The 25,566-nt window shown below is 43.8% G+C and overlaps 1 protein-coding gene across 2 annotated transcripts in view; it reads left to right on the forward strand.

Annotated features, from left to right (window-relative positions):
• LOC116086185 (SH3 domain-binding glutamic acid-rich protein) overlaps positions 1 to 25,566 on the forward strand; it is a 26,892-nt gene that overhangs the window by 553 nt on the left and 773 nt on the right. The window contains exons 2-7 of one of the 2 annotated variants that reach the window (XM_031364527.1): positions 4,799 to 4,984; positions 9,756 to 9,836; positions 17,427 to 17,498; positions 18,495 to 18,587; positions 22,037 to 22,068; positions 22,657 to 22,774. In XM_031364527.1, the coding sequence (XP_031220387.1) occupies positions 4,799 to 4,984; positions 9,756 to 9,836; positions 17,427 to 17,498; positions 18,495 to 18,587; positions 22,037 to 22,068; positions 22,657 to 22,774 (582 nt within the window). Of the gene's footprint in view, positions 1 to 4,798; positions 4,985 to 9,755; positions 9,837 to 17,426; positions 17,499 to 18,494; positions 18,588 to 22,032; positions 22,069 to 22,656; positions 22,775 to 25,566 lie in introns of both variants that reach the window. The other variant, XM_031364529.1, reaches the window with a different exon arrangement.

Here is a 25,566-nt window from a genome sequence, read left to right on the forward strand (position 1 = left end):
CTGTAAGATGCAGGTTAAAACTTGGAGACAGATGGCGAGTCAGGGAAAGATGAATCAGATCGCCAAAATGACCCCGGGGCATAATTCCTCCTATATTTGAAATAGCTGGAAGCGTTTCAAAGATAGTAGGTGTGATGTTATTATTTGTAGAAAATGATGTCACAATGACAGCAGCAATCCCATCTGAGGCCACATTTTAAATGCTCTCAGAAGTGAGGGCACCCAGAGTATGAGCCAAAAACCCAGCTCCATACCAGGGCTTAGCCTGGATTGCTTGAGACCACCCACCCTCCGATCCCGGCCTCTATTCTGTGCTGTGTAGATGCACTGGTGGAAGAAATAAGAGCGATTTAGAGACTCCGTTCTGGGAATGAATTGTAGGAGACTGGCTTCAGGTGAACTCCTGTATCTGTCTGGTTGAGGTTCTGGCCAGTATTTTAGCAGAAATGAGAAAGGCTGTGGGAAGAAAACAGTCTATTAATCCCAAGAGTTAAAGACCAGAGAGGGGACTGTTTCCTTTTATAGCAGCTTCCTACAGGGTCTCAGGTTGCAGCTGGAATTCTGACAGTCCCTCCGCAGAGATGTTTCCAGGCCCTGGCTAAGTATCAGCCCCAACCACAATTTGCAGAGGGCCACCACTCCCAACCATGGACATTCAGGAGGGTTTCCAGAGAAGGTGGGCAGAAGACAAAAGAGTTTGGCAATCCCACCCACTCATCCACGATGGTTTCTGTGGTTCTATTCATTTTGTAGGACATAGACTAACTCAGACTTGGGGATAGATGATATCATGTGGCCCTGAGTTGATGCCCTGGACTAGGAGGAAAAGAGGAGCACACAGCTCACAGAGTGGAGAATTCCAGTCACAGAGACTCCAAACGGAGACCTTCTGTGGCTGTTGATGGGTGTATATAACGTGCACGTCCATGTTTCTTCACGGCTGGGATCATACCTGGGCCAGGACACTTGCTGTGTAAGCACACTGACTTACCGCTGTGCCGCATCCTGGGAGTTCATGCTTGGGTCTTTTAGATTGGAAATACATTTTCATGGAAAATTGCTTTGGTGGGACAGTTTTGAAGTGGGTTTCAAACTTTTGTGCTCAGTGTTGAAAATTTTTCATAGTCATTTACTTATTTTTAGTTTTAGGTGTATGGATATTTTGCATACATATATGTTAGTATACCACATGTATACCTGATGCCCATAAAGGCCAGAAGAGGTGTCAGATGCCCTGTCACTAGAATAACAGATGGTTGTGAGCTACCATGTGAGTGCTGGGAATTGAACTCAGGACCTCTGGAAGAACAGCCAGTGCTCTCAACCAGTGAGCCACTTCTCCAGTTTAAGTCTTTTATCTGTTCTATATGGCTGTTTGTATTCTTCAGACAACAAGAATAAACCCACGGATTTCTTTGGTTTGTTTATTGTCCTGCATTCTTGAAGTCTGGGAGTCTGTTTTGGCCTTGGAGACTCTGGTGGGGGTGGGGTGGTGGTGTCACCCTTCACTCTGGACCTTGGAAGAGCTGAGTTAATTATGAGCCCCTAGACAAATATTTCAGTGCTATTTGTAACTGTGTGGCCTTGGAGTAGGTATTTCTCTTTGCTAAGCCTCAATTTCCTTGTCTGTAAAATGAGGATAAGAATAGTGTTCACCTCATAGCTTGGCCATGAGGTCTTCTGAGATACTACACTTGGGTGCCCAGCACCGTGCCAGGGCCTGCCCAGGCACTGGAAAGTTTTGTGATTATTAATTATAGTCACTGGCAGCTGTTTGTTAATCTTAGTTGCCATTTTAATTTCTAGTAGCCACCATGAATTGATTATATTATCGACAATATATATTAATGAGCATTATAATTGTGATCATCATTAGTTACTGTGGCTGTTAGCAATTATTTTTTTAGTAGAACTAAGGCTATGGTCACTTATTGGAAGAACTGCTTAAAACCATTTAAGTAGAAGAGTTTCTTTCATAAAGAATGAGGACATGCCAGGTGGTGGTGGCATACCAGGAAGCAGAGGCAGAGGCAGGTGGATCTCTGTGAGTTTGAGGCCAGCCTGGCCTCAGAGCAAATTCCAGGACAGCCAGGACTACATGGAGAAACTGTCTCAAGAAACCAGACCCCCTCAAAAAAAGAATGAGAACTCAGCACCCTGCATCTTACCGCCGCATGTTCAGGAACAGAAACAGCCATGCAGCAGCTGCTTGTGTCTCTGCTGCACATGTGTTGGCAGTCTGTGTTGGGGGTCCGCAAAGATCAGACAGGTTTAGAAAATGAGTTCTGGGCCATCAAAAACCAGCCAACAATCTCATCGATAGGACCTGAATGTATGCGTTGGTCCCATTTTAACAATCACATTCAAAGATCTGGGCCACAATGTATGAATGAGGGCTTTGGCCTAAGAGAATGTGGAAAGCAGGAGAGAGTAGGTGTCTTCTCATATGGCCCTCTTCTCTAGATGGCTGCCCCTGCAGTGGGGTAGCGGGACAGAGGAGGGAGGAGAAAGCCTTTACTGTTTTCAAGGTATTCAACCCCCTGCAGTGGCCACTTTTAAGGCAGAGACTTATAGGGACTTCCAGGTGTCTCAGTCTGCTCTCCCACTGGATTGATGAAATAAATGCGATGGGAAAAGTGGGACTCTGTGTGAGTGTATATGTTAGTGAGCATGTATATGCATGTGTTCACATGTATGCACACGCATGCAGAGGCCAGAAGTCTAGTGCTCTGATTTATCATTATCCACCTTGTTCACTTGAGACAATCTCTTATTGAGCCTGGAACTAGGCTAGCAGCCTGTAGGTCCCATAATCCTCCTATTTCTGCTTCCCACAGATTGTGGTCACAGGTATGCATGTGTTGATCAGATTGTGGTCACAGATGTGCATATGGTGACACCCAGGTTGTGGTCACAGGTGTGCATGTGTGGCGACCAAATTGTGGTTACAGGTGTGTATGTGGCACCCAGATTGTGGTCACAGGTGTGTATGTGGCCACCAGGTTGTGGTCACAGGTGTGCATGTGGCGACACCCAGATTTTTATACAAATTCTTTGGATCCGAATTCATGTCTGTGCAGCAAGCACTCTTATGTGTTGAGCTTCCTCCACCCTTACAAATTTTTTTAGTTTGGTCTTTCTCTCCAGCCCTAAAAAATTTGTTTGGTCTGGGTGCCAGTCTTGGAAAATCTACCAATTCACTGGAAACTCACTGTTGTTACTTTAAAATATCGATCAAAACATGTATCTGGCAAACCAGGTGTGGTGGCACACACTTGTAATCCCAGTACTGAGGAGACTGAAGCAGGAAAAACATAGGTTTGAGGTCAGCCTGGGCAATGTAGCTAGCTGGTTCTAGGCCAACTTGGACTGTGTAGTGAGACCCTGTCTCAAGTAAAACAAAACCCCACCTGATGGCATTGCCTCCTAACTGGAAAGAGGATGGGTGCCCAGCATTGCAGGTTCTCTGATGTGACACAGAATAGTTACCACAGATCATCTCACTCACTTGCCACGAACACAAACACCCCAGAGGAAAACATCCTGGGTCTGTTTTGCAGATGAGGGAATTGAAGCCTAAGACTTTGCTCATAGAGCATCCTTGGAGCTAAGACACAAATGTCATCCACAGCTCCCATCTAGCAGGCTTCACACTACAGTTTGGTGACCTCAACTGGAGAGTCTCCTCACTGTAACAGACAATAAATAGAGGTGTCAAATGAAGGGCTGAGAGAGGTGTGGCTGTCAATTCCCAGACACACTAGAGTGGCCAACAGTCACTAGGTGACTTCAGGACAGAGACAGAGCTTACTTGTGGGCAATTGCCACACACAAGATAGAGAAAGAGCTCTCTTAACCTCCACTGCTCGAGCATGAGTTCAGACCTGCAGACTTGTTCCTTAGGAAACAGCAAGCCCCTTGGCATCTGAGGATAGAGAAGTGACCTGGGGAAGATGAGTCTGGAGGAGGTCTGCTAGGGTGCCACGTGCATCCCTCTTCCTGTCATAAAGGGGAGGAGGCCTCTGAAGGCTGATGTTGCTTGCGTGCATGGGGGCCAGCTCAGAAGAGCAGCTCTTTGGGAGGACCAGTGGGAGTATTTGAGCAAGGTCCCACTAAGGGACAAGGCAAGGGTGTGAGGGGACCCACCAGAGAGGAAAGGCACTGCCCCTTCCTTCCTCCTCTGGGCTTGACATTAGGATCCTTTCTTCTCTCAAGCTCCCAGGCCGGGCTCCCTTCACTTCTAGTCTGGCTAAGGAGACTGTTTAAGTGGCCCTTGGTGAGTTCAAGGGCAAACAGGTTTCTTCTGTTTCCTTTCTGAGGGCAGGTGCTGAGAACAACATCTAGTGACGTTTCAGCCCTGACTTGCACACCGTTGCCTCTGCTGGTCCTTCCTGATGGGAAGGCATGGTTCTTGCTTTCTTTGTTTTAATGCTGCCCACAATTACTTGTGCTGTAGAGTACAGCTAAAGGAAAGGACAGAAGCCACGAATATGTCAGCAAGGCACACTTCAAAAGCTGCTATGAGGGCTGGAGAGATGGCTCAGAGGTTAAGAGCACTGACTGCTCCAGAGGTCCTGAGTTCAGTTCCCAGCAACCACATGGTGGCTTACAACCATCTGTATTGGAATCCAACACCCTCTTCTGGTGTGTCTGAAGACAGCTACAGTGTACTCATATAAATAAAATAAAAATAAATAAACTTAAAAAATAGCCATTAAAACTTTCTTTTTCTTTTTTTAAAAAGCAGCTATAACACAACACAGTACATCAATGATCATTTTTCTCTGCTCTTTACCAGATTAGGAAAAAACAGCAAGAAGTGGTGGGCTTTTTGGAAGCCAATAAAATAGACTTTAAGGAGCTGGACATAGCTGGGGATGAAGACAACAGGAAGTGGATGAGAGAGAACGTTCCAGGGGAGAAGAAACCTCAGAATGGGATTCCTTTGCCTCCTCAGATCTTCAATGAAGAGCAGTATTGTGGGGTGAGTTTTCGGTATTGTGGCAAATTCCTCTCTGTGCATTCATCACAACTAAATAATTAGTTAATGTGTCAGAACTAATTAGTTAATGTGTGCAGTTTGCATGTGTGTGTGACCATGTGAGACAGAGAGGGGGAGATGGAGAGGGAGACGGAAGGGGAGGGGGAGGGGGAGGAAGAGGCAGGGGAGGGGGAGACTCTGTTGTGCATAGGCCAGGGGTTGACACTGGGTGTCTTTGATTTTTGAGGCAGGGTCTGTCACCGACCTGCAGCTCACTGACTCAGCGATGTGCTTGGCAGAGGTGTTTCTGCCCACTTCTCAGCACTGTGTTAGCATGTGTGTGTCCACACACACACACACACACACACACACACGCACACACACATGCACGCACATGCACGCACGCGTGTACACACACACACTGCTGCACTCTGCTTGTCCACGAGTGCTGGTGACCTGAACTCACGGCCTTGTGCTTGCATGGCAGACACTGTATCAATGGATGCATCTTGTCAGCCTGTTTTTCCAGAAACCATTGAAAGCAGATTAGCTTTGAAACATTGCTTAGAATTGTTAATAAGTGAACATCTAAGAGTTAGAAGAGAGTGAAGTCAGTGGAGTGGTGATTCAGATGATTTGAGCGTGTTTTAGGTCCTTTGTTTGGAAGAATAGAGGTTCCTTGTACTTTAAGAACAAAGAGATTGATTCCTGTTAGCCTTGTGAAGTATATACTCAGCAAACACATGATAAATTCTTAAAGACTGGGTAGCAGACATGTAGTCTTATGCCAGAAACAAGATGAATTTGTTCAAACTTATCCAGTTAGTTTAAATGTGTTCCAGGAATTTTGACAATAATGGAAGTTTTATTTATATTTAACATTTTTTATCTCATTTAAATTTATTTGTGTGCCTCTGCGTGTGTGTGTGTGTGTGTGTGTGTGTGTGTGTGTGTGTGCATGTATGTGGTGTGTGTATGGGTGTGTGCAAGCCACGGCATGTGGGTGTGGAAGTCAGAGGAAATTTTTGGGAGTCAGTTTTCTTTCCCCTACAGGTTCTGGGGATTGCTCATGTTATACTTGGCAGACCTTACACACTGGCCTAACAACTTGATCGTAAACCCTTTACAGTTTATTTCAGCATGAAACTACCTTCCTTGGAGTTTACAGGTGTTGCTTAATAAAGTACATCACTGGAAGAAACATTAAAACATCAGTGGGCTTTCAGTAGGAGAAGTGGTTATACCATACGAGTCATTCTTCCTACTGGGAGGTGGGAAGGTGCTGCCAAGCAGAGAGAGTCATATGGTGTGAGCTGCATCCGAGAGATGCATCCAGCGCAGAACATACAGCATTCCTTCTTCCTGTCATGGGAGCTGTCTGTGCTTTTTGTCTGAACCTCCTGTCTTCAAGCAGATGCAGGCTAAAGCTGTTGTGCCCACTTGCAGTGGCAGGGTTTTACCAGAGCACACCAGCCGAATGCTCAGAACTAAGATCATACAAGCTACATGGCCCAACATTCTGTGTGTGTGAGAGATTATGAGTGTGTGACTTGTGTGTGTGCATGGTGGTGTGTGTGGTGTGGTGTGTGTGTGTGAGAGTGTGTGTTGTGTGTGACTGTGTATGTGTGTGTGACTGTGTTTGTGTGTGTGACTGTATGTATGTGTGTGTGACTGTGTTTGTGTGTGTGACTGTGTATATGTGTGTGTGACTGTGTTTGTGTGTATGGTGTGTATGTGTGTGGGTATGGTGTGTGTGCATGGTGTGTGTGCGACTGTGTTTGTGTGTATGGTGTGTATGTGTGTGTGCATGGTGTGTGTGTGACTGTGCATGTGTGTGTGGTGTGTGTGTACATGGTGTACACATCGTATATGTGTGGTGTGTGCCTGGTATATGTTTAAGTGTGTGTATTTTTATGTGTGGTGTGTGTGCATAGTGTGTATGTGTGTGTGCATGGTGTGTGTGTATGAGAGTGTGTAACTGTGTATATGTGTGCATGGTATGTATGTGTATGGGCATAGTGTGTGGTGTGTATGTGCATGGCGTGTATGTGTGTGTGCATGGTGTGTGTGGTGTGTGTGTTCTTGAGTGGGTATGGTTGGGTCTCTGCATATGGAAGTTAGAGGACAACCTTGGGTTTTGCTCCTTCCACCTTGCTTTCTTGAGATGGGTCTCTCATTGGCATGGGACTTGCCCGGGCTAAGCTGGCCAGATGGTAGGTGCCAGGGATCCACCTGTCGCTGCCTCCTTGGTGCTGAGGCACTGCCCTTCCTAGATTTTTTTTCTTTTTTAACATGGGCTCTGGGAAGGAACTCTGGAGAGGAAACTCAAGGCTCTTTGGAAAGTTGGTTGGTTGGATGGTGTTTGCTGGGACAAACACTTGAAGGAACGTTTCGTTAAAGTGTGCGTGTGTGTTCATGTGTGTGTGTGTATACCTGTGTATTTGTGCTTGTATGAAGTTCCCACAGAGGCCAAAAGAAGGCATCTGAGCTCTTGGAGCTGGAGTTGCAGGTGGGTGTGAACCACATGGTGTGGGTGCTGGGAGCTGAGCACAGGTCCTCTGAGAGAGCAGCCAACACTTTTAACTGCTGAGACACTGCTCTGGTACCCCAGTTTCTATCACTGTTAGAAAAACTAGAAAATTTCATACTTGCACACGTTGAAAGATTAAATGATTTAAAAGGGTCTTCGGTATGAATCCCTCTCACCCCAATTCCTGCTTATAGCTTTAGTTATAGTCCCCTGAGCTAGTCATCCAGGCTCTTACAGGGCCTCTGGCTTAGAAGGGTTCTCTACTTGGTCTAATTCTCTGCTGCTGTTAGTTTCCAGCCACATTTAAACCAAGGGCCTGGTGTGTCTCCTTTACTCTGGCCTCAAACACTATGTAACTAGTGTTGGCAGCTTCCTGTTTGAAACGTTCTATGGGTACTTGTCTCTAAATTGGGGCAAGGGCTGGGGCCAGAGAGTGACATCGATCTCACTATATATAACCTTTTCTATTATTGGATTTTAAGAAATTAGTTGTCAACACTACTTTTTGAAACCCTTAAAGACTTTAGGGTGTCTGGAGAGCTGGCTCAGCAGTTAAGAGCACTTGCTCTTCTTGCAAAGGACCTGGGTTTAGTTCCCAGTACCTACATGGTAGCTCACAACAGGCTGCGAATCCAGTTCCAGGGGATCTGACACCCTCTTCTGGCCCCTGCAGGCAGCAGGCATACACATGAATGTACAGACATACATACAGTCAAAGCACTCATGAAGTAAAACTCAAATGGCATGAACTAAGAGTCTGTGCTGGCTACTTTTATGTCAATTGGACTCAGGTTAGAGTCATATGGGAAGAGGAAACCTCCATTAAGAAAAGGCTCCTACCAGAATGGCCTGTGGGCAAGCCTGTGATGTATTTTCTTGATTGATGACAAATGTGAGTGTGCCCAGCTCACTGTGGGTAGTGCCACTCCCAGGCAGGTGGTCCTGGTGCTATAAGAAAGAAAACTGAGCAAGCCGTTGAGTACAAGCCATTAAGCAGCACTCCTCCATGGCTTCTGCATCCGCTCCTAACTCTGGTGTTCTGCTATGCTTGAGTTCCCGTCCTGAGTTTCCTCTAATGAACTTAAAGTGTAAGACAAAATAAACCCTTTCTTCCCCAACTAGCTTTTGGTCATGGTGTTTTATCATAGCAATAGAAACTCTAAAATACTATCACTATATCCTTCCCCATGAGTGGAATGTGGATTATAAAAAAAGCGGTCATTCAAGTGTTCTTAATGGTTCATGTTCTTGGTCAGCTATATCCTGGACCCTGTGACAGCACCAGGCATGGGACAGTGGGGGCAAGCAGTAGATGTCTCTACACCAGGAGGGGGGGTCATCAGGTGCTTGGGAGTCCTGAGCATCAGCTGTACAGAGCAGAGGAGGCAATACAGAGACCCATGGCAGACAACTATCAGAGGAAGGTTACACCAGATGGGAAGCCAGGCACAGTCAAAGCCAGCTTACCCACCCAAGAGGGAATCACTGTTGGAAGTAGCAGACATGTCTATTGATGAACTGGGCTGGGGTGACTACCTGAGGACCAAGGCAGCCTGGGCTTGGGAACAACCAAAGAAGACTTGATGATTAGCGTCTTTATAATATAGATGTGAGTGTCCCTGGTACTCAGAGAACTGAGAGAGGACAGAATACAAATGCAGTAGGGTGAGGAAAAGGTTTCTTTGCATCTCATCATTCCAGGCTCTGTGCACCTGCCTCTGATCACATCCTTCTCTCTAGGCTCTGTGCACCTGCCTCTGATCACATCCCTCTCTCTAGGCTCTGTGCACCTGCCTCTGATCACATCCCTCTCTCTAGGCTCTGTGCACCTGCCTCTGATCACATCCCTCTCTCTAGGCTCTGTGCACCTGCCTCTGATCACATCCCTCCAGGCTCTGTGCACCTGCCTCTGATCACATCCCTCCAGGCTCTGTGCACCTGCCTCTGATCACATCCCTCCACGCTCTGTGCATCTCTCCCTGATCACATCCCTCCCTCTGTGAACCTGCCCCTGATCACATCCTCCCTCTGCAATCTTTCCTCTGTCTCACATATGTATGTGTGTGCTCTTATAGGGACAACGACCTACAATGTATAAAACAAATGTAAAACTAGCAGCTTTACTTTATAGCTGCATGGCTTAGCTATCAGTTGACAAAGCAAACTGAAAGGGGACTGGGCTTGAGGCTTTTTCTAACTCCCACGTTTATAATGGTTTTAAATATTCTCTTTCTTTGCTTCAAGGATTTTGACTCCTTCTTCTCTGCAAAAGAAGAAAATATTATTTATTCATTCCTTGGTCTGGCTCCGCCTCCTGGGTCAAAGGTAAGCTTGGCTGCCCTGTGTGGTCTAGTACAGGCTATAATAACAGAAGATGGAACTGGCAAACAGCAATGCTCATCAGTGATACTCTAAGACAACAGAATTTTTATTTCTTGACTTACAGAATGCTTCATGAATTTACATGTCACCCTTCTGGGGGTGCTCTGCTTATCTCTATACCATTTTAATGTGTATGCATGCACACACATGTGTGCAAAAGTGTGAATGAGGGTACATGAGTGTGTCCTGTGCATGTGTAGTCTGTGTGCACTTGTGTATGTATACAGCTGCAAGTGTGCATGAGTGTGTGCATGTGTATGCATGAGCATGTGAGTGTGTAATGTTTTCGTGCATTTGTATGTGTATCTGTGCATGTGTACGTGTGTGTGTGTATACATTGCTTCAGCACTGACATGATTTGTAATATAGTCTTCATTGAGGAACTGTGTACATAGAGATAATACAAAGGTTTTACCAGACAATTTCTCAGTTTTGCTTTCATTCTTGTTCTAGTAAATTTTATAATATTTAGTAAATGTGAATGCTGGAGGTAAAGCTAGGGCAGGGTGCAGCTCAGTACAGTTGCTTAGAAGGAAGCCCTGGGTTCAGTTTCCAGCATTGAAAAAGATGAGTAAAAAAGGGAGAAAGTGTTGTGGGATCTAAGTCCATTTGTGAGGTGCACAGAAACCACTTGTGTGACTCGCAGTTACATTGTCATAATGACTTCTCATCTAGTTCCTGAAAGTTCATGTCTCAAATGATGTCTGCTCTCAGCTTAGTAATTTCTACTTAATATGAGTTTGCTTTTTTGATCTGGTAAGAAGTGGAAAGAAACATCTAGAGTCAAGCACCATGTGGGTTTCCTCAGTGTTCCCTTAGTGTTGGCTCCTCTTTGACTACATATAATCAATGCATATGATGACAAAGCTTAGTTCCGATATGAGTTTCATGTGGATATCTGTTCATTCTCTTCAAAGCAGCCAAATCTCTTGCATGCCACACTCCACTGGCATGCGTACACACTGTGAAATTTACTTCTTTTTTAAAAAATAATTTGCTTGGGGCTGGAGAGGTGGCTCAGTGGTTGAGAACACTGATCTTGCAGAGAACCCAGGTTTAATTACCAGCATCCACATGGCAGTTCATAGTCATCTCTAACTCCAATTTCAGGGGATTCAAGGCCCAATTCTGGCCTCTGTGGGCAGTAGGCACACATATGGTGCACAGGCATACATGCAGGCAAAACACCAACTGACACACACACACACACACACACAATAATTTTATATGATTTTATTTGTGCTCAGGTTAATTTCAGGAGAGATTTGTATGAATATGTCTAAATTAATTTTTTAACATTTATTTATTTTATGTATGTGAGTATACTCCAAAAGAGGGCATTGGATTCCATTACAGATGGCTGTGAGCCACCATGTGGTTGCTGGGAATTGAACTCAGGACCTCTGAAAGAGCAGTCAGTGCTCTTAACTGCTGAACCATCTCTCCAGCCCTCTAAATTAGTTCTTAATTTAGGACAAGAAACTCAAAGCCACACCTCCCAGACAGGTTTGCAGAGTGTACCCATGTGCTCTTTCCTAAGCTGGGCTTCCTAGGCAGTGGCATGGAGGTGTCTAGTATGCAGGCCACTTTACACCCTGCACTAATGCTTTCTTCAATGGTACTATATAGAGATTTTGAGATCAGTTAATACTTGTACAGTGGGACAAAAACCCAAAACCCAAACCAAACCCCAAACCTAAATAAATCCACTTTCTTAATGAAATGCCATTTGCTTTGTTAAACTTAACTGCAGTATATCCCACACACTAGTGCTGAAGGCTATTAACGTGAAATTTAGGGTTTTCATTTGGCATAAGATCCACTCAATGGGATTGTTTTAGTTTAAGCATTACATGGAGGAGATAGTGGTAGGGGCTATGAAGGTGGCTTGCTGGGTAAAACACTGGCTGTACAAATATGACAACATGAGTCTGATCCCAAGTGCTCACACAAAAAGCTAGGTGGGCTATAACACAACACTGTGAGGTGTGGTGGGGAGACAGGTCAATCCTAGATAATTGGTGCGGTTCAGGTTCAGTGAGAGTCCCAGTTTCACTGGGAAAGGAAGGAAAGAAGGGAGAAAGAAATAAAAGGGATTGAGACATTGACCTCATGCCTCCACACACATGCACATATGGGCACACACAAATGCATGCACCACACACATGCATGTGCACATACACACTAGTGTCTAAGGTATGTTGTTTTTCCAGATACACAGGCTACTTTTGTGGGCAGAGATGATGATCAGTGGTCAGAAATCTACAGGAGAAAGAGAAGAGGAACACACATTTCCTGAGTCTGCAACACGCTAAGACCTGAGATGAGCAATGTGTTGCTGGAGTGATGGGAGCTGCTGTAGGCTGGTTGGCTTTAGTGGGAGAACTGTCTCATTTCCTTCTTTAAAAAGAAACGATCTTTAAAGTGTATGTATGTGTGGGTATGTGCTTGTGTGTTTGTGTGTGTGCCTGTGTGCACATGTGTGTATGTCTATGTCTGAGTACCTGTGTATATATATGTGTGTATGTGTGTCTGTATGTACATGTGTATGAGTGTATATGTGTATATTTCTGTATGTACATGTGTGTGAGTGCCTTGTGTGTATATGTGTATGCATGTGTGAGTGTGTGTAGTGGGCGTGGGGGCAGACTGGAGAGTTGGCTCAGGGGACAGAATGCCTGTTACCCCTGCAGAGGACCCAGGTTAGATTGCCAGCACCCATGTGGTGGTTCACAAATATCAGCAACATCTACATTTTGACCAATAATATGGAGTAGGTGATGGAGTCCCAATGTGGAAAAAGATCTTTCTAAAATGTGTTACATCAAAATTAAAGAAATACATGGCTATGTTACTTGAAACAAATAACAAATAATATCTTTGTATGGGCTTCAGGAATCAAATTCATGTCTCTAGCCATGTCTGGTAAATGCTTTTACTTGCAGAGCCCTCTCACTGGTCCCATATAATTCTCTTTAATTAAAAAAATGTGTATGAGTGTTTTCTGTGCATATATATCTGGGCACCATGTATGCATCTGGTGCCCTTGGAGGCCAGAAATGGTATCAAATCCATTGGGGCTAGAGTTACAGATGGTCGTGAGCCACCATGTAGGTGCTAGAAATTGAACCCACATTCTCTGTAAGACCAGTGAGGGCTCTTAACTACTGAGTCATCTCTTCAGCTCACCTGTAAAATTCTTCTATGTTTTATTTTAGCAAGTATCAATGCACAATATCCAATTATACTGCAACTAGAGTTCTGCCCTAGTTAGCAGAGATGGACAATCATTACAATGTTATACGTTGATAGAGACAATGTTACAGCACCACATTTGCAGTATACTGCTGCATTGTGGTGAGTCGTGCATCCTGGTGGTTACTGTCCTTAGGGAGTCACCCCATGATATCATAACAGACTTAACAGCCTCACCAACATCAAGACCTCTGTCATGGATTTTCTCTTAGGAAAATATCTGTTTAGTGAATGACATCTCAAAGTTTGATTTTATTTTGAGACAAGTTCCTACTGTGTAGCTTAGTCTGACTTTGAACTCATGATTCTCTACTTGAGGCTCTGCCAGTGCCAGGGTCATCCCTCTGAGATAATGTGATTTAGTGATTTACAGTCCAAAGTAACTTATGATGGTATGTTTTGATATAATTTCTGTAATGGTGATCAGCATTTAACAAATGTCAAAATATTTAAATAACATCAGTCACCTAAGGAAGGGACCACCCTACCAAGTTCAGGTGCTCTGAGTGAAAGGCATATGAGAGTTTGGATCATACGACTTAGAGGAAACATGTCAAGAGGACTATGGAAGGTAGGAATTTGAGCTTCTAGAGATGTTCTGGAATGATCCAGTTTGAAACTAGATAAGTAACAAAGACAACAAACAAAACTGAACATTACATTGTAGTTCAGGCCAGGGAGAGACAGCACTGAACATTACATTGTAGTTCAGGTCAGGGAGAGACAGCACTGAACATTACATTGTAGTTCAGGCCAGGGAGAGACACACATAAACAAGAGATAAAAGACAAAGTAGTGGGGCTGGAGATATGGCTCCGGTTAAGAGCACTGGCTGCTCTTCCAGAGGTCTTGAGTTCAATTCCCAGCAAACACATGGTGGCTCACAACCATCTGTAATGGGATCTGATGCCCTCTTCTGGTGTGTCTGAAGACAGCTACATGTACTCATATACATAAAATAAATAATTTTTTTAAACTTTTATTGCATTATGATGAGAAAAGTTAAATGATTTCAATTTATCTGAATTTGTTAACATTTAAAAACATATTTTAAGTAAATAGAATTAAATCACATTCTTGTTTCCCTTTTGTGCCCCAACTCCTCCCAGAGACCCCCCTTCAATACCTATCTTTTTTGTCATATTCCTTAAAATTTATAAAATATTTTAACAATAAAAATGAGTATTATAGAAGTTGTTTGATATAAAACAACAATCAATTTAACAATCTTATGTAGATGCTTGTCTACAGCAATACTGAAAATACATACATTTTGCTCAATATAAATTTTAAATAATTCTAAACATATTAACTGTATATTTCAAAATAATACATCACTACTAGTATTTTCTTAAATGAACATAAATATATAAAGTCTTTTTGTTTGTTTGTTTGTTTTGTTCTTAGTAGAGTTTAAAATCTTGGCTCTTACCGCCCAAAATAAGAACAATTTTTAGACATTGGATTTCATTGTAATAAGGCTGTATGTACTTCAATGACCCTCACATCAGCAAAGGATTTTACCTCCATCATAGCTAAGCTGAGAGTTGACAGTTCTGCTGTGCTAAGGAATGAATTGTAGGCACGATTTTTGGATACAGACTTCTTGCTATGGTCAAAGCTATTTAACTTGAGTGAGTGACTTTATTCTTAGCCCACAGAGAACAGGTTACATTCATTTAAGAAATGGTGTAGGTATTAAGATGGTCTATTCATAAAGTCATTCACCAACTGTTTCAATGAACAATGGTTCTGCTTGGAGGGTGGCACAGACATTATGTGAGGGTAAGAATTTGGTTCATTAACTGTGATAATTTGAAAAAGCATTCATCTCAGAGAAGGAGTAACTTATAAAGTCCTCTTCTTCAAACTTGATACAAGAGTTACAAATGTCAAGCAAAGCATTCTGTCTCACTCTTTGTTGTTCTCTTACAAGCCACCTCTCAGGTTAATTGTCTATGTTTCTTTTGGGTATTTAAATACTTTTGAAATATATAAGCTGTTCTGAAAACTATAGTATAGTGTAAAAGCATGAAATAAACAATACTACTAATAGAGAGGCTGAGATAGGAGAAGCAAAATTTCAAGACCCCTATGTTGTACATAGCAAGACACTGTCAAGAACAAACAAGCTGAGAGTATATACAGATTGTACAATATTGGACCTATATCTCCAATTACCAAATTAGAGAGACCATTGGATGGCAATCAACAAATTTCTGATTCATCATATTTTTGGATTTCAATTGATTAGGATATGTTGGTAATATTAATTTTCATATTAAGATATTAAGAAAAAGTAATTGTCACTTACTATTGTTTTTGTTGAAAGAGGTGGAATTAGTTTGTGTGGATTTGTTGAAAGATTACTTTCTTGCTTCTCCTAGGATGTAGTTTTGCTCCTTATGTTGATGTTTTCCATCTATTATCCTTTGTAGAGCTGAATTTGTGGAAAGATATTGTGTAAATTTTGTTTTGTCATGGAATATCTTGTTTTCTCCATCTATGGTAATTGAGAGTTTTGCTGGGTAGTAGCCTGGGCTGGCATTTGTGTTCTTGTAGGGTCTGTATGACATCTGCCCAGGATCTTCTAGCTTTCATAGTCTCTGGTGAGAAGTCTGGTGTAATTCTGATAGTTCTGCCTTTATATGTTACTTGACCATTCTCTCTTACTACTTTTAAAATTCTTTCTTTGTTTAGTGCATTTGGTGTTTTGATTATTATGTGATGGGAGGAATTTCTTTTCTGGTCCAGTCTATTTGGAGTTCTGTAGGCTTCTTGTATGTTCATGGGCAGCTCTTTCTTTGGGTTAGGGAAGTTTTCTTCTATAATTTTGTTGAAGATATTTACTGGCCCATTACATTGGGAGTCTTCACTCTCTTCTATACCTATTATCCTTAGGTTTGGTCTTCTCAGTGCGTCCTGGATTTCCTGGATGTTTTGAGTTAGGAGCTTTTTTCTTTTTGCATTTTCTTTGACTGTTGTGGCAATGTTTTCCATGGTGTTTTCTGCCCCTGAGGTTCTCTTTTCTATCTCTTGTATTCTGTTGGTGATGCTTGCATCTATGGCTCCTGATTTCTTTCCTAGGTTTTGTATCTCCAGGGTTGTCTCTCTTTCTGATTTCTTTATTGTTTCTATTTCAATTTGTAGATTCTGGATGGTTTTGCTCATTTCCTTCACCTGTTTGATTGTGTTTCCCTGTAGTTCTTTAAGGGATTTTTGTGTTCCCTCTTGAAGGGCTTCTAGCTGTTTACCTGTGTTCTCCTGTATTTCTTTGAGGGTGCTATTTATGTCTTTCTTAAGGTCCTGTATCATCATCATGATAAGTGATTTTAGATCTGAATCTTGCATTTCCTGTGTGATGGTGTGTCCAGGATTTGCTATGGTGGGAGAACTGGGTTCTGATGATGCCAAGTGACCTTGGTTTGTATTGTTTATTTTCTTATGCTTGCCCCCCGCCATCTGGTTATCTCTAGTGCTACCTGCCCTTGCTAAATCTGACTGGAGCCAGTCCTTCCTGTAATCCTGGTTGTGTCAGAACTCCTCAGGGTCAAGCTGTCTTTGTGATCCTGTGATTCTTGGATCCTGTGATTCTGGGCTTGTTGGAGCACCTGGGAGTGCAGCTTCCTCTCGGTGTTTTGGGACTGGCTGCAGAGTTTGTGCCCAAGGTCTGCTCAAGGCACCAGCCCAAACAGACCGGAAGGAACTTGAGCCACTGGGCTAGCGGAGTTCCTGTGAGCCTAGTCCACCTGGTCCCAATTACTCCCAGTGTTGGGACAGATGTTGTGTCCTCCTCACCTCTGATCCTGAGAGTGTCAGAGTGCCTGGGAGTGGAGCTGCCTCTGGGTGTTGTGGGAGTGGCTGCAGAGCTTGTGCCCAAGGTCTGCTCAGGACATCAGCCCAGAGAGACCGGAAGGTTTTTTTTTTTTTTTTTTTTTTTAAAGACAAAGTAGTGGTGTGGGAAAGGTCAGATGTCAGACACAAGAGATCTGGTGTGTGTGCAGCTGGAGTTCTAGAAAGAGGGAAGGACCTGGGAAGGAAGGGTATTGATACTGGTGGATGAGCTGCACATCCTCTGTGAAGCCGGTGGGGAGTGAGAATCAGACACCATGAAGATTCCTGGAAAGGCTTGGATTGAGGAAGGACCTCTAGGTGGGCCCCACTATTGCGTTGAATAAAATGAAGGCTGAAGATGAGAGTAATTCACTTAGTTAAAAGACACAGAAGAGAGTTACATCCTCAAGAGAGTTTTCAAGTGTTTTCAACTCTTTGATGTAGGTGACAAAGTCTGAGGAAGCATCTTCCCTTCCCAATGGAGATGTAGCAGGAGAGGCAGAGGGTGCTGCAGAGGTAAGGCCTGGCACTGCCAGTGTCCTCAGAGTGGCTGATGGTCCTGACATTTCTTTGTTTATTTTGTCTACCTATGTCTGTTTGTCTGTCTGTCTATCTTCTTTCATATAGCAATCTATCTCCATCATCTATATTATCTCATCTAATTTATCTATCTATCTATCTATCTATCTATCTATCTATTATCTATCAATAAATTGATCAATCTACCTATCATCTATCAATCATCTATGAGTTCTCTCTCTATCATCTGTATAATCTATTATCTATTCTGTGTCTATGTAGCATCTATCTAGCATCATCATTATCTATCATCTGTCTTTTATCTATCATCCATCCACCCACCTACCTATCCTTCCATCCATCATCCATCCACCCATTCACCCACCGTCCCACCCATCTACCCACCTATCCATCTATCCATCCATCCATCCATCCATCCATCCATCCATCCATCCATCCATCCACACCCCAGTCCACCCATCCATGCATCCACCCATCTGTCTATCCATCCATCTGCCTTCCTGTCTACCTGCCCATCTATCCATCCATTCATCCACCCACCCATCCACCCATCTACCCATCCATTCTGCCTTCCTTCCATCCACCAAACCATCCATCATCCATCTACCCATCCATCCATCCATTCATCCATCTATCCATCTATCCATCCATTCCCCACCCCACCTCTTACTTGTTAATCTGTCTACCTTATTCATTTATATCTATCTGTCTATGCACCTGTCACCTTTACCAGCCTTAAACTCAGCACCCTGCACTCAGCACTTTATGGCTACAGCATGCATGCAGTCAGTCTGTTAGCAGTTCGGGGGGTTGGGGAGCTTGTGTTGTCTAAATGACCTTGTGCAAAGGAAGTCTTTGCTGGTGTCACTTCTGTGCCATGGTGGAAATGGGAAGTCACAGCAGGCATGACCTGCCCTTTTACTTGGGGACTTACTGAAGGTCAGTGATGCCTTAAGTTTCTTTTCTAAACAGGGAACAGATAAGGCTGAAGAAAGCGGAGAAAATGAGGTACAGAAAGAGGACAGTGAAGACACTGGCGAGCTTTCTGAATCCCAAGAGAAGAAGGTGAGTGCTTGCTTTGTTCACAGTTGTCTCTATGCACCTTTCCCATTACTGAGCTCCTGGAAGGTGCTGGGAATTGTGCCATGTGCTGGGTTCATAGTTTTGAGAAAGAATGTGGACACTAAGAGCTTAGCTGTGAGGAACCAGCTATTCATCCCTGCTTTATTGCTGTAGACCAGGTGTGAGAGGGCCAGAGGGAGGACCCTGAACCAGGCTCAGTGGAGAAGAGTCAGTGCAGGCCTTAGTGATCATCATGTGTCCATGAATAAGTCACATTCACGTTCCTGTCAAACAAGGGTCCTTCCTTATTCCTTGGCCTTCAATGATGACTAACTACATATCGCTTCCCGTGAGCCTCCTGGGGAAAAAGAGCCAGGGCATTTACATGTTGTTGAAACAGCAACAGGAACTTGAGGACTGAAGCCCAGCACTGGGAAAGAAACTCACTGAATTCAACATCCAGGGGACCAACAGGTCTGAGGCATGCATGGGATCTCATCCTAAAGAGATTTGCTGTTCAGGGACAGCGTGATGTTAAACAATGTGTAGGATTCTATAAGCACCAGAACAATGGGTGTGCGGTCCACATGCAGAATTTGGGAATTTGGCTGACAAGGCATAGGGATGGTGCTGGCTGACCAGGAACTTTGTGGGTTGGGGTGGGCTACAGGCCTCAGGCAGAGCCTCCCCATGGAAGAGTGCCAATAGGAACATCATGAGAGCTTCACAAAATGGTGGAATTATCACAACTGGCTCATGTTTGTGTTGGCTCTTACCAAGGTAAAGTTATCTTATGGAAAAGGTCAAAGTATTTTGAGTCATTTTGGTTGCCGGCTCGTTCTCATCTGAAAACCCGAAGCTTGGTGACACTTAGTTGGGGCCTCACTACACAAAAGTGCCTTTTATAAGTCCAGTGTGGATGTAGCTCCAAAATACTTGCAAGCCCAAAGCTTGGATAATGGCTAGAGACTCAGAGGACACCCCAGTGCTCTCTCTCCTGCTAGTTCTAGGGCCAGCTGCCCTTTCAGGCCACACTGGCAGGTCTTAGCATCACCATCAGCATCCATGTCTGACACTCATCACCACTGACACCTGCCCTTGGTACTGTCCCAGTGCCATGGCCCAAATGAATCTTGGCCAAGTTCCCAACAAAAAAAATAGCAGTTGTGGCAGGTTTCAGACTTCTCATTTCCCACGTTTGCCCCTGGTGGCTCCTGTGGAGAACTGCACAGTAGCATCATGTGGATAATATGACACTCAAGGTGCTGGTTCCCACCCAATCTGCACCTGGCTTCTTTGACCTGGCAATTACAGCCTTCTTTATAAGTCTAAGTGATTATTTTCTAACCACGAAATCGAGTTTAGGCGTTTTGTATAGTTGACTTAATAGCTGCCTGGTTCCATAATTATCTAATTCTGTGAGCTTATGTTGGGAAGCTCTTTAAATTAATATATTATACTTCAACCTAAGAAGGATTGGAGGCAGGAGTGGCATTTGCTAAACATATTCAGTTCACATTTTATCATTTGATTGAGCCACTGCCCCATGCCTGGCAGAACTTCAGTGACTGGGAGGGAGCCATGGGAAGGCAGAGTCCTGCCTGACAGGAAGTCTTCAGTCTGAGAGCGAGTGCAGACATCTCCAGGGCCCTTGAAGTTATTTTTGGGGCTATTTCTATAAGAGCACTGAGCAGGTGACTGTTTACATTTAGTACATATTCCAAGGTAAGGAGTGCCCAGCCCCTCTCCTGTTGTGGACACTTACCTAAGGTTGAGACCAGCAGTTACTGTGGTGGCCTTCCCCCACCTATGCCCTTCAACCACCATTTTTTAATGATGCCTTGTTTCACTTGGATTTAGAAAAATATAAAACCCTATAGAATTAATAATTGCATGCTGTATATAATGGGCTTTAGTTTGGTGACATGAGATTAAGAAGGAAAGGAAAATTCTTTGAAAGGCAGAGAGTAGGTATTAGGCCTCATGTGTTCTTGCTCCTGGCCATTTGCTTGTGTTTATTGAGTTTACCTCTTGGCTCCACCAGTGGCAGGATCCAGAGATCCTGATAATAAATAAGGGATAGATAAGACCTGCAGGGAACACACAGGACAGTCAGAATGATGGACACCTCAGTGGTGACGGTGGGAGGCAGTCTCCTGGGTTAGGAAATGCCTTCCCCGCAAACCTTATTTTTAATGGCTGCTGATATGAAAGGATTTCATGAGATTCAGTTTGGCTGAAGGAGAAGTGAGGAGCTGGGAAGCCAGAGGGATACATAGGGGCCAGACAGCTTTTAGCTACTGTTTTAAACAATAAAGAAGATGTTCCAGGTTTGAGAGGAACAAGGTGAAAGAGTTATCCTTTAGGAGAGTTATTGGAGAGCAATGGCCTCTGGGATTCCCAAAGTGTGAGTGCCTTTGGTGTAGGGAGCAAAGGAAAGCCTTGGCTCTTAAAGCTTTCTGGGGACGGCTCGGGAGGGTAGAAGGTTCCATACCACATGACCCAGTCTGTGGCCTAGGAGCCATGAAGGCAAGAAGGGCATAAATAAGAGACTAAAGTCATCCTGGAGTCTGGGCCTCAGGGGATGCACCTGCCTCAGCTGCAGAGGGAGGGACTGCAAGTACATGGCTGGCATTGCTGTGGCTCCAGCTGAAGAGAAGCAGGCTATAGGGTGACTGCAAAGCTTTAAGGCCTGTAGACAGCAGCCATGCCAAGGCCATGGGTTTGAATGAGAATAAGAGGGTTGGGTACGAAAGAAGAGTTGGAGAGAAGAGAAGGGGGAAACAAAGTCATTATAATCTCAATGTTATTTTAAATTTATCACCACTGTGCCATGGTGCATATATAGAGGTCAGGAGACAGCGCTGTGTGGTCGGTTCTCCCTTTCGCCTTTACGTGGGGTATGAGGACTGATCTCTGTTCATCTGGCTTACATAGCAAGCTCTTCACCCATGGAGCCGCCTTGCTGGACTGTGGCTTTTACGAACAGGTTTCCAGCTGAAGTAGGCACACTTAAGGGGATATAAGGGCAGACTTTTTGTTTTTGTTTTTGGTTTTGGTTTTGTTTTTGGTTTAAAAGCTTAGTTTTGTGCTGGAGAGATGGCTCAGCAGTTAAGAGCACCAATTGCTCTTCCAAAGGTCCTGAGTTCAAATCCCAGCAACCACATGGTGGTTCAGAACCATCTGTAAGGAGATCTAACACCCTCTTCTGGAGTGTCTGAAGACAGCTACAATGTATTTACATATAATAAATAAATAAATCTTAAAAAAAAAAAGCTTAGTTGCTTGTATCTCTGAACTGAGTCTTGTTAGGTCATCATGGCTGTGCTGTCACATGCCGTGAGAATACATTATGTTCTTGAGCAATGAGGTTCTATGCTATTATAGTTTGTTTATCTTAAACATTCAACGGAAGGCTTACTCCATTGTTTTTCTTTGTGGACCTAAGGAAGAAGAGGGAGGAGAAGAAGAGTCAACAGAAGAGGTAAGGTCTGCCATCTTTAATGGCTTAATCAGCTGAGTGAAAACATTTGCTGGTGTAACTTTTGCTACATTCCTCTCGTGTGTGTAGTGGTGTGTGTATTTTTATGTATGTGTGTGGTATGGTGTGTGTATTTTTGTGGTGTGTGTATGTGCATATCTGTGTATGTTTGTGTGTGTATGTACAGATGTGTGTATGTATATGTGTGTATGTATGTGTGTATGTATGTATGTGTGTATGTATATGTATATGTGTAAGTGTGTTTGTATGTATATGTATGTATGTGTATATGTGTGTTTGTGTGTATGTACATACATGTGTATGTATGTATATGTGTGTATGTATGTGTATATGTGTAAGTGTGTTTGTGTGTATATGTATATGTGTGTGTATGTATATATGTGTATATGTTTGTGTGTGCATGTGTATGTGGCAACTGGACATCAATGTCAGATGTCTTCTTCAGCCACTCCCCACCATCTGTTGTGTGGCAGGTGTCATGAGAGCCCTCAGCTTTAGTTTGGTGTCTTGTTCCCGTTGTGTCTTTGGTGCTTATGCTTCTCAGTAATGACATGGCTTTGTATAAACTAGCTGGAAGAGGCAACAGAGGGAGGAGCAGAGGGAGAAGCTGAAGAAGAGGAACCCGAGGAAAAGGCAGGAGAAGGGGAAGATGTTTAGGCCTTTCAGGCTGGTGCTTCAACTTTCCCAGGTACATGCATAATTCTGGAGTGGAGTGCTAGCTCCTGTGTGTCTTGTGTGACCTGTCACAGGAGTGTCTCTCCTGCTCAGCTTTGTGCACTGCAGGCTTCAGTGTCTACCATGTCCATGACTTGGCACTAGGGCACGATGGGAAAGGAATGAAGAAGGGTTTGCGTGCATATACTTCCTCCTCTACATGATCTTTATTTAAGAGCTGGCACAGAAGCAGCTCCTGGTGTGGTCTGTCCTGATGCCTCTACTAGCCAGCATTCTTGCATGTACACAGGATGACTGGTCTTATTACTGATGATGCTGACTGCAAACCTAATCCAAAAGTCACTGAGCTAGCTACTGTTTCATAAAAGGCAATTGCTGCTGCTGTGTATGTCATCTTAAGACTGCACAGTCTGTCTTCAGTTATCAACTGAACACTTGTGTGGACACACTGTGGACCAGGAACACTTGTGTGGACACACTGGACTAGAAGACATTTGGAAACTTTTGCTTGTAGTTTTAAATATCTGTTGGTGATAAAACAGTAATTATGTAATTCTCTATAGGTCGGTAAGTACCACATGATTATATTAATGGGATAATGGCACTATACAGTAACCGGGAATATGAAGGGCGTGGTGGAATCCTTAGATATCAGAAGCTACATGAAAACCCTGGAGATCACTTTGTGCTGTAAAAGCAGCTGGTTTCTTGAGACACGAGGACAACACATTTGTAAAAAAGAGTTGCTGCTCTCATCTTTGTGACCCAGTCTGGGGCAGCAGGTCTTTTGGTGAGCATCCTTACAGTTTTTCTTCCATAGCTTTAAAAAATTGAAGTGTTTTAGTCTCTGTCCTGTCTATATTATATCATACTTGTGCTGAAAGACATGAGTCAGACTTCCAGTACAGATGTGAGAGCAGCTGAGGAGGACATAGCAAGGAGTAAGTGCTCCAGCACACAGTAGGTCATCACCAAGACCTGTGATGAGACTTGGTGCCCGACTAGAGAAAAAGGGTTCATGTAGAGATGGAAAAGAACTCCTTGGTACTCTGAAGTATTGCTTAAGGAATAGCAATGCTGTGTAGACAGACAACAGGTAGGGTGAGGTCTGCCTTCTTGAATGGTTGGTTTAATCAGCTGAGTGATAACATTTGCTGGTGTCACTAGTACAGCCTCTGCTGCATTCCTCTGTCAGAGCACACACACGCATGTGTGTGTGTGTGTGTGTGTGTGTATAGAGTGAACATTCCATCTCCACATTCTCATGGACAAGAAGCCAATATCAAGATGGTTAGTATGTTCTTAGGACATCTTGAAGCTGATGGGAATTGTTATCACAGTTTATTATTGGACCACAAAAATATAATCTTCCATTTATATTACACAGGATTTGATATCTACCCCCAAACCTCATGCTTCTTTTATGCTGTTGATACATACCACCACCACCTGGCCACAGACCTCTACTTTGTTTTGTTTTGTTTTGTTTTCTTGAGATAGGGTTTCTCTGTGTAGTCCTGGCTGTCCTGGAACTCACTCTGTAGACCTGGCCTTGAACCTTAGAGATCCACTTGCCTCTGCCTCCCAAGTGCTGGGATTAAAGGCATACAACACTATCTCCACCACCTGGCCACAGACCTCTACCTTAAGGTCAACTGTCTGTCAAGTTTTGGTAATAGCTCACTGCTAAGGAATGAACTGGGACTCATTTTTGAGAATTTTATAAAATTCCATCTGAAGAACTGGGGAAAAATGGAAAAGTGATGGTATTTACCATCAAACTAGGAATAAAGCAAATTGCCACAGAGCCAGAGAGCCACAGTGCTACAGAACTGTAGGGCTACAGAGCCACAGAAACACAGGGCCATGGGTCCACAGGCAGCTTCCCACATACTGCACATCCATTGCTACTCATGCCACTTGCAGAGTTCCTTAAAAATTAAGCAGTTCTGACACGATGACCATGAAATCCTGAGTGTGAAATGGCACCATGGAGAGAGAAGCCTTAGTGTGTAGTCATTGTCCAGGTTGAATCCCAGAGTTAAAATGAAAGCAGTGTGGCACTGGGCAGAGCATTTGGTGTGTTTTCCCGGGGGTTCTAGGTTGGAACCCAGCCTGTAGTCATCTGTTTCAAAGTCTAAAACCTGAATATGAAGGAGTGAACCAGGCAGCACCCACCTCAAATTTCATCCTTGACTCCTACTTTCTTCATGTGTCATGGCTGATAGCAGGATCTGAGTCCCTGGGAACAGCTCAGCTTCCAGAGGCAAGCCTGTCTCTGCCAGAGCATTTCACACTCACTCAGGTTGAAAGCACTGCCTGCTGGAGTGCATGGCAGTGAACAGGACTGCGAAGACGCTCGAGTCTGAGGACCAATCACCAATCGTGTACAGCGGTCAGACTTTGCTTTGTTGTTCGTTTTTGTCTTTTGATGCAGAGTCTCATTCTGTCACCCTGGCTGGCCTTGAACTCAAACTCACAGAGATACTCCTGCTTCTGTCTCCTAAATGCTGGCTTTAAAGGCATGGTGGCACATGCCCAGCACATACTCAGAATTTGAATTCTACCTCCTGAGGCTGGACAGACTGCTCAGCGGTTAAGAGGACTTGCTGCTCTTACCGAGCACTCAAGTTTGGTTCCTAAACTGCCTGTGTCTCAAGCTCCAAGGGATCTGATGCCCTTCTGTGACATCCATGGATGCCCTCACATACACAGGACACACACATGTACACATGTGCATAAACATACACATTAGTAAATAAACAAATAAATGACACTCCTTCCCAATGGACATGATTCAACACT

This window comes from Mastomys coucha, unplaced genomic scaffold, assembly GCF_008632895.1.
Source record: "Mastomys coucha isolate ucsf_1 unplaced genomic scaffold, UCSF_Mcou_1 pScaffold12, whole genome shotgun sequence".
Lineage (NCBI taxonomy): Eukaryota > Metazoa > Chordata > Mammalia > Rodentia > Muridae > Mastomys > Mastomys coucha.